General features: G+C 40.3%; 1 protein-coding gene across 1 annotated transcript in view; it reads right to left on the reverse strand.

The window, feature by feature from the left end:
• zranb3 (zinc finger, RAN-binding domain containing 3) overlaps positions 1–13087 on the reverse strand; it is an 82083-nt gene extending 68996 nt beyond the window's left edge. Inside the window, exon 1 of the mRNA XM_053491450.1 lies at positions 12811–13087. Coding sequence (XP_053347425.1) covers positions 12811–12932 — 122 coding nt within the window. The 5' untranslated portion in view covers positions 12933–13087. The remainder of the gene's footprint in view (positions 1–12810) is intronic.
• Between the last annotated feature and the right edge of the window lie 288 nt (positions 13088–13375).

A 13375-nucleotide genomic window follows, 5' to 3' on the forward strand; every position in this document is an offset into this window, starting at 1 on the left:
TTTTTCCCACAGAGTCACAAGGTATGGCCGATCAAAGCCAGGAACAAGACAGAGTTATATTCTTGCACGGACTATAGATCTCAAGCCAATCAAGAGACTTTTAAGAGGAAAGGGTTTTCACATGAAAAGTGGGCAATTCCAAGCTAAAGTGCAACACAATCCACCTTTCATGGTCCATATATCTACATGAAGCATCTACCATTTGGTTTAAGCCATACCCAGGCAAATTGATGCTGCTCTCGAAAGCCGAAGAAGGTCTTTTTGAAGATCTCCTCATGCAGCCCCAAATTAAGAAAGCCAGCAACGGCTTTCTGATTTAGATTAAAATTATTCACAGTATGGATTTGTCTTCTAGAGTCAAAGAACCTATAAGGAAAACGTGCGAGTTTCATGTTCACTGGGATTGTGATCTGTGAATCTTTCAGGGGAAAAATTTTAATTGCTCCAAATTTAGTCAAGCTAAGCTGAGGGCTGAGTGATTGAGAACCGTGTATCTGTTGCATGTTACAGTTACTACTGTTTGCATCATTATTCTTTCATTTAAAGCTGCTTCGATGGTGCTTTTTACAATGAGTAGATTTACTACAGTTTGAAATGCTCACGTTTAAAACTGCCCCACAATTTGGAAATTTGCCTCTTATTTTTTATTCAGCAAAAATTAGGTTATAAATATTTATGTGCCTATTATGCATATGCCACTGAACATGTGGGTAATGCTTTGCACCAGAAATTATCGTCGCAATTTTAGCGGTTAATCTTAAAAACAAATTCGATAACATTTATGCCTTCACTGCTAATGTATAATCTGTGTTTTTGGTATTTAGACCAGCTTTAACGTTGCTTATGATATTCTTGTCCTACTTTTCAGATGCAAGTATCTAATGAGAGAAAAATGCATGCTGAGAGAGACAGAGAAAGTGGGATACAGAGACACCCGTAGACAAAACAATGACAGAATGATGCATTCTGGGAAAAAAAAACAACAAAAACAAAGAAGTGAGTGAGATGTCAGAAAAAGGAGAGCACACCCTCTTTATCCCTTTTCCGCCTCCTTATATGGAAGACCATGATTAATGCGCACTGCGTTGTTTTCTTCTAATTAATCCAACACTAGCACAGGTGTGTGTGTGTGTGTGTGTGTGTGTGTGTGTGTGTGTGTGTGTCTGTGTTTGTGAGAATACCCAAGCGTGCCCACGTGCATATGTGTGCCGCGTGCCATTTCCACGCTCATTAATCACTCTTCTTTAAATAAGCCGACTGGTGCCAGGCCTCTTTTACGGTTTCAGCGCCTGAAGACCTTTCCCTTCTGCGCGCTGGTTTAAATGTTATCTCTGATATGCACCGAGGTTCAAGTGTCAAGCCGAACAGCCTGATCCCAGCTCGCTGCGCCGCACGGGAAAGAAGTGACCCCGGGTAATTGCAAGAATCGATTGTCATAAAAGGGTTCGGTGTGTCCTTTTGTATCTGGACAGCTTGTTCAAACAAAAATAAAATAAAAAATCATACAGGATAAAGGAGACAGTGAATAGTGGTGGCTTATCAGCGGACTTATTATAGTGGCGCTAATATTAGAGAGTCAGTGACCAACAGAATACCGACACTGAACAAAAATATAGGATTATAAGGAAATAAGATTGTATAGCACAAGATCTGCTAATCCTATTTATTTATTTTTTTATCTAGGCACAAATAATTAAAGCCTGCGCTTGGAACAACATTTCCAAATATTAATATACAACTAAAAATCTCTCTCCCTCTCTCTAAAAAATCAACTTTCGTGAAAAGGGAATCACTAATGCATGTTGTGTCACAATGTGTACAGAAGGTTCCGTGTATCGTCATGGAGATGATGGTAAAGACTGTACACTGTTAGCCAGGGGAACCAAATACGTAGGCAAACAATTCATTTTTCAAACTTCACGTTTCTTATCGTGAGGAGAGGGAGAAACCAACAGCATCTTTTAAGGGCGTTTTCACATAATGCATGATTGATTTGTCCAGTGCGGAGAAACATTTGCGCCTCCCTTTGCATTCACATTTTTTTTGCTCTCCGTTCTCGGTTGCGTATTTACACTCTCCGATACAGAAGGTCGCAGTATGGACCTACTTGGTGCGTGAGCCGGCATTTAAAACAAGATAAAAAGAGAATGAGGAAGTCAAGGCTATTTTCAGGCTATGACGAATTTTAATGGTATTTTGGAAAAACGTGTCAAGAGCGACACTCTCAAGGGCCTTCCTGCTGAATCAGCTACGGCTGTGTAGGTCAGAGGATGAGATCGGCACGCGAGATTTCCGAGGAGACGGTGACGCCGCATCGTTCTCGAGATCACCTTTTCCAGTGGATTCAGGTTTCTAACCGCGGAACGATTGCGTTCTCACTGATCACAATGAAGCAGACTCTGGGGTCAAGTGTTCTGGGAAACAAGAACAATACAATACAATCTCTTTTTATCTTGTCCTAATGTGAAATCGCCCTTTCATTGTTCCATCTGCAAATACTAAAATTGCGCATGAAAAAAGTGAGATAAAGGACATCTCCGAGGAAGCACAAGAGAGTTGTTGTCCTCCCTGTTAACTCATTTCCAGTCGATATAAATGGTTTATCCCCACATTCTGCGTTATTATTGTATACGAGAATTCAATCCTATCTGTGATTGGTTAGATGCTTTCCTACATATGAAATGTGAGCCAATCAGTTCTTCTTCCTCAGCCAGAGAGGAAAAATCTAAAGTAAAGGCAGGCGAGAGCTGTTCTCACAGAGTTTCCTGTTCAGGAAAGGGAGCGAATGTTGCCCCAGCGCGGGCAAAAAGAATATATGCTGCAAGAATATGCGCCTGAGTCAGATCCGCCGAACTCTACTGTTGTGTACGCTGCAATTTCTACTGACAGTTTCTCTTTGAATTTAATCAATTTCTCCAACCAGAAAGGAGTTAGGCAAAAGAATTATACCCTACAGTCCTCATATTAGAACAGTACAAGGAGATTATATATATATATATATAGACAATGAAGTTGGGAAAAAAACGTCATTTCCTCATATGAGGACATTCATGTCTCAAGAGGACGTGTGCTTTCACAAGCTTTAATCTGTTTAAATTAAAACTCTCTTTCGATTTCGCTTCTGCTGTGGTTTGTTTTAGCGAAGTCTGGTGTGAACACAGTAATCACATTCTGAAATCCCACCTCTAAAAACTGTCTCGATCCGACCCATCTGTCGATCTCGGTGCGGTCCTTATGCTGAGAAAACATACTGAACTAAAACAGGACATACGTGGGGATCTTGAGGGATCCTCAGAAATATCTTGGGCTGATAAGAGCGTCACAGATGACTAGGGTTCATTCAGAGCGACTCCTGTGCATCAACATGTTTTCCAGCTGTAGTCGTGTTTCACTTTCAAACTGTAAAATTTGCCTGTATCGGTGCAAGCAGTGTAAGAAACACTCCGACTCGCAGGTTGAAGGGTGACCTCCATTGGGAAAACGTCTGCCCTATGCTTTTTTTGTTTTTTTGCTCATGCAGCAGACACATCTGACTAAGGCTGCAACTAATGACTATTTTCATCGGTTATTGAACCGATTAATCGGCTTACAGATGGCACAAGTACTCAATAGCCCTTACATAGCTTATATCAGCTTTTAAATTTAGCTCGAGATTGTTTTGTGCTTGCGGTAACTAAGAATCGAGATAATAAAGATGAATACTTCATTAAAAATGTCTTAAATAAAATATAACCTATAAAAAAAAGGGGAAATTAAAGCTTAAAGATGGCGGATGGTAACTGCAGGAGTTAGGTTGAAATGTTAAGAAAACTGTTGTGGTGAAGGGGCGTGGTCAAGTGGGCGGGCGTGGTGGGGCGTGGTCAAGTGGCGGGGGGCGTGAGAGTGAGGTAAATGGGAAAAGCACACACGCTTGAGGTGGATATGGCTAATTGATGTGTGTGTGTGTGTGTGTGCGCGAGTGTTCAAAAACCAGCAACAAAAATGAGAAGAACTGGGAATAAAAACCCGACCTGCAGCCACACACAGTCGCTAATTATCCTCATTCTTCTCAGGTGTAAATTCTCTTTCACTCCTCTCGCGTCCCCCGACTCTCGCGTCTTTGGCCACGCCCCCACCACCACGAGGCCTTTCCTTCTAATTCTGGCAGCTGTTTTGAGTGAAATGTTCCAACACTTAGGGCTTTTTTTTTTTTTGCTCCTCGTGAAGGTGTTTGCCATCACACTATTGCTCCGTTCACTTCAGTAATCCTGACACACAAACACGTCAGAGCGTTCACAGTTGGTGCGAGAATTAAACACGATGACGTCATCAACTCACCGACAGTTAGTTTCATTGTCGACTTATCTGATTATCCATCTCAGTCATCGACGATGATTCCCTGTTACACCCTTACGTGTGGAGAGGACGCTCTCACAGGGTTTGAGGTGACGCATTATCGCACGCTCAGATTTTTCTCGGAGTGAAAAAAAAAAAACTCATGAAGTGATTCAGAGTGAACAAACTGAGGCGTGAAAGAACTACACAGTTATTTCCGACGAGATAGATACGATCGGATCAAGCGTTCATGCAGCCAACATATACATCTGCAGTGGTGTGAAAAAGTGTTTGCCCCCTTACTGATTTCTTATTGTTTTGCATGTAAGTCACACTTTAATGTCTCAGATCATCAAACAAATTTAAATATTATTCAAAGATAGAAACACAAGTAAACACATCATGCAAGGTTTTTATTATTAAGGGAAAACAAAATCCAAAACTACATAGCCCTGTGTGAATAAGCGTTTGCACCGCCCCCCACCTGTTAAGCCAGTTCTGAATGGTTGGAAAAAACAAACAAAATAAAGGCTTTGGAGTGGCCTAGTCAACATCCTGACCTGAATCTAATCGAGATGCTGTGGCATGACCTTAAAAAGGCAGCTCATGCTCGAAAACCCTCCCATGTGGCTGAATTGCAACAATTCTGCAAAGATGAGTGGGCCAAAATTCCTCCACAGCGCTCTAACAGACTCATTGCACGTTATCGAAAACGCTTGATTTGTGATGTGTTGCTGCTAAGGGTGGCCCAACCAGTTATTAGGTTTAGGGGGCAAACACTTTTTCACCCAGGGCTATGTAGTTTTGGATTTTGTTTCTCCTTAATAATAAAAACTGCATTTAAAAATCTTTGACTAATATTTAAATTTGTTTGATAATCTAAAACATTAACGTCTGACAAACATGCAAAAAAAAAAGAAATCAGTAAGGGGGCAAACACTTTTTCACACCACTGTAGGTGAGACACCTTTTAGCAGCAATACCTTGTTTTGGCCGATAGTAATGCAAAAAGTGGCTATAAAATGCTTTGGTTTATAAGGACCAAGAGCTCTAACAAACACCAAAGAGTGTTTAGTTCCTAATGAGTTTTTTTTTATTTTGTCTTTCTCTTCTCATATGGGTAAGATGGAGCTAAAAACGAAGCTCTCGTAGCATCTTAATGAATTAAAAAAGTTTGAGCATGAGGACATTGCTACAGCACAGGTCTAAAATCCACCAGTAGGAGGACACAAGGAAAAACAAGATTGTACAAGTCAAAGATGGAAGTCCAGGGTTCCAAATGGACCAGTCACCTCTAATTACCTTCCCTTTAACTATAGTACAGTAGAGATCTGCAGATAATGTGGCTTCAGGACAAGTCTGGAAATGGACAGATTTTGAGAGAGAGGCATGAGATTCTTGTATTAGATCTGGGAACACTGAGTGAGTCCATCTCAGGGCTTGTCATACACACTGGGCAATCACTAACCAATCGCTGGTGTCTTTCAGGTCATGTATGCGGAAGACGGCGTATAGCACTTCCCGTACATGTGACGCGGTCTCTGGGCTTTATTCCTCTCACACACTTAGGATAAAGATGATACCAGTAAAATAAAGATGGCACCTGTATCTCTGATCAAGTACTGAATTAAATGGAGTCAACATCATCTTAAATAATCTCTAACGTTTAATTCATAGCACAGTTAACAACACGATTATAAACGCTCGTGTTGACCGTCTGCCCCTGTGGATCGATAACTCCCAGTAAGAACGCTGGATAAGAAGACAGACGCATATCTTTGCTGCTGGATGGTGGTGGAGGGGTAGGAAACGTCCTACGGTGGCAGGTTAATGCGGCGAGCGGCGTTCAGGGCTCATTAAGCGCCGTAATTGTGTCAGCACGGAGTATGCTAATCTGGTGTCCCGCAGCACTCGCGGCGTCGCGGTTCAGCTTGCAATCAGCAGGGTGGATTCCAGACGGGCGTACGTCTCAGCTCTGAGCGCCGTCTCATTTACACCCTTTCGCAGACGATCTATTCATTTATTTATTTCTACGGCAACGCGTACAAGTCCAACTGAGAGGGCCGCGTACACGTGATGGACAGACGATAAAACGGAGGAGAAGGGATTGCAGAAGAGACTGCAGAGCTAAGAATAGTTTACCGGCTTCTCTCTCTCTTTCCGTCTGTTCGGGATAAGGCTTCGTCCCAGAGAGTGTAAAGAAAGCGCTTCACAAATGAAGAGAGAGACGGAAAAACAAGAGTTAAAATTGGCAAATTATATTCTTTTAGAAAAGAAAAAAGATATTTATATTAGTTTTACGCTTAAATCACAGCGCTGTTGAATTCTCGATGCTGATTGGTCAGAACCTGAGCTTTCTATAAGGGACACTCTGACTGTAGTTCCATTAATGGTATTACGGCTCTTGTCCGAATATTTTATCGTTTCTATAGCAATGATTTCCACCTGGACTTTTATGGTGGTCGAAGGAGGTGACAGCATTTCTGGGAGGAGTCTTTGGGGTCTCTCAGTAACAAGCTGGGGTTTCTCTTATTCACGTCAAGAATAGTTTAAGGAGGCAGAGCGTTAGAACTATAAATGGATAAAAAGTGCACACTTTAGGGTGTGCTGTAAAAATAATAACACTATCTACTTTAGGGAGGGACATAAAAGACGTCTCACATATAGCCGACTCCCAAGCGGTGCACCAGAAAAGCGTTCACTCCGTTATTTGTAAATTGGACGAAGCTGATGAAGCCATGGGCCATAATCACCTAACATCTACTATTTGTGTCAAAGGCGTATAAGACCCACTTTTTCAGACTTAAGAACAAATCCGACTTACGTACGTGCTCCCAGAATGGAACTTGTTCGTAAGTCGGCGTGTACATTTGGGAGACGCCCTTCTTCAGAACGATTCATATTTCATTATACATTTGTGCAGTTGAGGGCTAAGGCCCTTGCTGAAAGGCCCAACAGGGATAACTTGGCAGTCGTGGGATTTGAACCTGGGACCTTCCGAACCATAGTCCCGGCTATTCTCATCACCTTTTGGCTACATAGAATTAAAAACTACCGTCACCTGCGGTAATACCACATCTGTTGAGAGTGATGTCGTGATGAATATCAGAACAGCTGTGATGCTTTTAACACTCACTCTGCGCTGTCGGACCTACGACCTCATCCAAGCCATGTTGATATTCCTTACGACAACACTCCCTGTCGCATGATATCGCTTTAATATGATGTTACTGGTGAATATTTGTTGGATGGATATACAGTATTTCAGTCAAAAATTTCATCTGGGTCTGTCTGTGCTCTTCGGAAAAGTCTGGATGTGATATATTTCTTTTGCAAAGTTAGGAGCGTGTACGGCTTCTTACGCTGAATTTCAAACACTCAGAAAGTCAGTGTCGAGCTCAGCAGTTTCCTTTCAAATCAAACTGAGCAGTGAATGAATTCTGAGGGGTACACACATCGACAGCAGCTGAAATGTTCTTCTGAAAAGGACAGGACTTATTGCAGCTTCTCTTTTTTCTGTTTCTAGCCCAAAGCAGGAATGTCTAATAAGTCTAGTCCTACTGCACCTCATTGATTTTAATGCCTCGCCGCTGCATCATCAAGCCAGAGCAAATTTATACCATTAACACTTTTAATTTGGGGATTCGCTGACTTCCATTGGTAATGAAGCCGTCGTTCGGCTGCGTAAACGTTATGATGGAGGCAAAAAAGGAGCCAGGCGGCGGCTCGGGTCTCAGAGGAGCTCGCTAAAACCTCGCTTGGAGTGTTTTTGGCTTCTTCGAACACCTCGTCGGAATTAACGAGAGGATGGATTTATGTCGCGAGCAGTCGAGAGGCAAAATAATCGCTTTTCAGTGTTTTTTTTTTTCTCCTTTTCGACTGTATAAACAGTCATCGGCAATAACAATAAACAGAGCAGATACTCTGACGTTTTGGTAATATAATTAGCCTAATGCATCATTTATTACAAGTGTGGAGGAGACAAACCGAGCAGGCTCGCTTTTTTCCCCTACAGGCCAAACGCATGGAATAAAAATCACATGATCTCCCGGGTCTGGGTGCTCGCGTCTCCGCGGCTAATTAACATGAAAAGCGAGCATAAATCAATCACTTTAAACAAATCGAGTACGAAATGACGAAGGGAAAACAATCTTTTTTTATATCTTACGCCTTTCAGTTATAACCATTTTCTTTTTTTATTTGAGCTACGAGGAGGAGTGTTTAGAAAATCAACAAATAAATAAGTAACACTAAAGAGATATTCTTATTGAATACTGTACTAATACATTCAGACTAACAGACTAATACATTCATTCCTATAGATTCGTCTTAAAATGCATTTCTTGCAAAAGTATTGAACTTTAAGCGCAAACGAACAGCATTCACTAACGAGAGGTAAAATGTAGATGTTTATATAACAAGGAAAGATCATGTTTATTTTTTTACATAACTGTGCAAATTATACGAACCCATAACATACAAGAACACAATTGCATAGGGCAAGGACTTGGCTTATCGTAGGGATTTAAGGACAAGATGATTACTAGAGGGACATCTAACGGCAGTCAGATGGCATTATGGGTAATCATCGTTATATCAGGCCAAAAGAGTCAGAAACTCTAATGATTCTGAAAAAATTTATAATGAAGAAAAAATGTAAGATTTTTTATTATTTAAAAAAAAAAATGCACAGGAAGCTCAGGTGTTAATTATTAAATTAAAACGTTGAATCAGTCTCGTTAAGAGCAAACTGTACATTTTAATAAGGATATAATTTCTACACGACACCTAATAAGCACAAATCTCTTAAACGTACTCAAGGTTGTGAATGAAATCAATACTCAATAAAATAAAATAAAAATTTTTTATTCGAGTTAAATAGGACTTTCAGGGTCGACTGTGACAATCAGAACTCCTTTACTAAAAGGATCAGATGAAATTAGACAGCACTCATTAAGCAGGGTTCCTCCTCTTTATCTCAGTAGGAGCGCTGGACCAGTCCCTAAGGAGCGGGAGGCGCGTGCGAGGTCCCTCTGAACGCGGCGTTAATTAACTGCCTGACCCTCGTTCCCAGAGAACACGGCTTCCTCAAACCGTGCTAAAGATCAGCCTTCATCGACACTATCTGCTCCTGACTGCTCCGACCTGGCTTCACATCGACCCGGAGCCAGAGTAATTTACCTCGCCTGTTCGCTTTTAATCACTAAACAATCGCCTTGACTTAAAGATGCGATGCTCAGGCGCTCGTTTCTATGGTAACTAGTGATAGTGAAGACGCCGGATAAAAAGCGTAAAGAAAAAATTTTTAAAAATCTTTTTGTTGGTATTTTTGGACAGCAACATCCCATGGAAGGAGTCTCCAGTGTCAGGGCTTCGTAACGGCTGTGGCATGCTGAGGTCGCCACATGTGTCTTAACAACAGTTCTGCCGGTTGAAGGCCAACGTAGCGTAAACCTTCCGCCTCACCTTTAAAACCTTACATATTTATTATATAATATCTTATTATATCTTATTTTTATAGTTCTTTTTTTTTTATTATAATATTATATAATTAATATTATTATTGCAAAACGCATTTTCCCACAGGAAATAATGTAAATGCAGATAATTTGTTCAAGCCACTCAAAAATATTACCAATTTTTAACACGATTATCATATTTCTGCATATAAAAAAACAATCAAAACATTTAGAAATGAGATAAAATATAAAATAAAACCTTAATTTATGATTCCTCTTGGCACCAGCTGCTTTAAAAACCTGAAAGCGGCTCAGTTTACTTCTTGCTACCGTCCTTGCTAACATTCTTGAGACCTATACCGCTATGTCTTCACTAAATCTTGCACAAAATTGCTTTAAAAAATAAATAAATAAATAAATAAAAACACACAAAAAATATATAAACTCTCGCAATAAATGTGCCATGTTTAAACACAGAAAGTGCAAGCAAAGACGTACCGACTTTCACACACACACACACTCTAACGGACACACTGCTCTGTCTTGATTCTGTTCAAAGGTAAAGTGCAGGTTAACTTGTTGTATTTTTACTTTACAGCCGTGATTTTATTCTCCAATGATACTCACCAGCACTAACAGAATCTCTGCTTTCTTACAGAGACAGGGACTCTGGATCAGGCCCGACTGGGACCAAAAAGTGGCCCTGAACTTCCTGGCCCACAGCAGCCCACATCATAAAACACTGGCTCATTAATGCAGAGATATTTTTAAAAAATATAACAATACAAAAACCAATGTATTTAAACATATTATTTGAAGTATGACTGAACATATATTAAGTCATATTAGTAAAACAAAGAAACAAAGGAAAGAACATCAAGTTAAACAACATATAAAACTATAAAGACAACATTTTAAAATGAACGGCAATAAAACTGAACAGGTAATCAGTAATTACGCAGTAAACTAGTTACTTATTTTAATTATTACGGTAGTCGATATTAATTCGAAATTATGCTGTGAAATATTATTTTGAATGAATATTGACTACCATAATAATTACTAGCAGAGTTAATGCTGCTACTAAATTTATTCTAGCTTACCTGTTCAGTTTGATTGCCATTCTTTTCACTTGGCTCTGGTAGATCAGGGGAGAGGTGTTGGTCATCATCAGCAGGCACTGGTTCATCATCACTGACCTGCTGCACTTACAGCTTACACTGATGAGTGGTATATCTTACACTGATGAGCTGTATGTCTTACACTGATGAGCTGTATGTCTTACACTGATGAGTGGTGTGTCTAACACTGCATCAAAATGATACCCTATGCGAAATGTTCATGATATCTTACAAACAAAAAGGTCAAATTGTTTAGGTGAAATTCCACCCATACAAGTGTGACAAATATGCAAAGAAAAAAAAATCAGAAAAGGGCAAATACTTTTTCATGGCACTGCACATGTAGTCAGATTGTTCAACTGGGGTGAAACTGTGCCAGGTGGATTCATAGCACCTTCAAAATCATACTAACTTTACACTGATATGAATAACTTTGAATGATGAATGCTTTTTAAACACCCTTGTGACTTAATAAGAGACAACGCAAGAAAATATTTTCTAACAACCTGTAAATTATACATTTTGGCAGTATTGTCTTGCATCTTTTGAGACAAATAAATAAAAAAATTAAATTAAAAAAATCACAAAACTGCCAAAATTTCTCATTTTGCTGTCAAACTGTTTGGCCTCCTGGGTCTCTGTAAGACTGGTGCCATGGGACACTGAAATTCTCTTTATACTCTTTATATTCTCTTTATACTGTACGTAAATATCCTCTTTATACATAGTTTTATATGTTGTTTGTCTTATTGCTCTTTTCTTTGTTTTAAAAATATGACCCAATATATGTTCAGTGATACTTTTTTTATGTTTTTGTATTGTGTTATATTTTTATACTAGTAAGTAGTTTTAAAAATTAATCTCCACTTTAATGAGCCAGTGTATTATGATGTGGGATGTGGTGGGCTGCTGGATCCAGTCTCACTGTCCCTGACCAGTTATAGGCAGAATCTGTTCATTTAAAGCATTTCACAGCATTTACCTCTAAAGCTTTTTCTTATTTTCGTGTAACTTTTAGCTCCACCTTTTCTTCTTCCTCCATTTCATTCAAGGAAATTATCATTAATTTGCTAAGAGAAATTTGCTGTCTCAAAAAGGATCAATATCTCTCCCTCCATGAATTAAAAGTGAAGGGGGCAGGGCGTTTTTCAGGACACGGATGGAATAGACCAAACAAATTCATATTGAGGGAGAGCGATATCCGCATGCGTGGTAACATAAAACACACGCTCTTTGTCGGTGGCGCCCATGAGATTGACATAGTCATCCGTATGCATAAAAAAGAGATGCAATATAATGGTTTCTGTCATTTTTTTTATATTTGCGTACCCACATAGGCCAGCGGCCCACTAGGAAAACTCCCAGTAATCCAGACGGACAGTCCACCACTGCACTGGATCTTTAACAAAGGACCTCTCTAATGACACTTGGTTTGGCTTTACATACACACACACACACACACACACACACACACAGTCACAATGTCATAGTAAACAGTACACGCATCTGTCGTGATCACGTGACACTCGGCAGACAAAGCGCAGGCGTAGTACAGTACTCGTATATCGAGGCCTCGCTCGTTTATTAAGTTTACATTCATTTCAATGTTTTGCTCATGCTCGCAGACCAAGTTACTCGCAATCCAAGGGTCCGCTGTAATGTGAATACAGCAAAAACGTTCCTTGCTTAATATGTATTTAAATTGATGCAACCTGTATGCAAATTAGTCCACTGCGTCACGTGGACTGTTCTAGGAGGTGCAACTTACTTTCCCCTGAAAATGAAGAGCTTTCACATGAGTAAGGATAAAACAATCAGACAGACCTGTACATCCCTGTATGGACTCTTCACACGTCTACAGTCACGTGTGCAGTGTAACACACGTCTAACTCATGTTTATTCTCACACACACACACCTTCCAGCCCTGGAGAGAGCGAACTGAACCCCGTCACGCTGAAACTGCAGCAGTCTCCTCTCCAGTCTCTCGGGCAGATCCAGCAGCTCCTCCGTCCCGCCTGCACCGCCACCTCTCATCATCCTCCGCTTATAGAATAACCAGATGACCTCGAACCGAGACTGTACACAGACTGACACACTAAAGAATGTGTGTGTGTATTTTAATGTACTGTAGCAGTGATTATTATAAACTGAAGCACTGTTTCGTGTGCAGACTAACTCGAAGGTTTGCTCGGGTCGCGCGCGCGCGCGTTCGAACGTTTCCCGGCAATGTGACGTAGCGTTGACGTCATAACCGCGCGACACAAGCTGTACGAGCCGAACTCTGTTACAGGATCTGTGTGTGTGTGTGTGTGTGTGTGCTGGAGGGTATAAAATAACGAGTTACATAAGTAAATAGATAAATCTGTCTATGTATTTATCTATTTATTTACAAGGTCACATCACTAGATAGATAGATAGATAGATCGATAGATAGATAGATAGATGGATGTTGTATTGGAATTCCCTGCATGATTAAATAG

The sequence above is a fragment of the Clarias gariepinus genome, chromosome 3 (genome assembly GCF_024256425.1).
Source record: "Clarias gariepinus isolate MV-2021 ecotype Netherlands chromosome 3, CGAR_prim_01v2, whole genome shotgun sequence".
In the NCBI taxonomy this organism is placed as follows: domain Eukaryota; kingdom Metazoa; phylum Chordata; class Actinopteri; order Siluriformes; family Clariidae; genus Clarias; species Clarias gariepinus.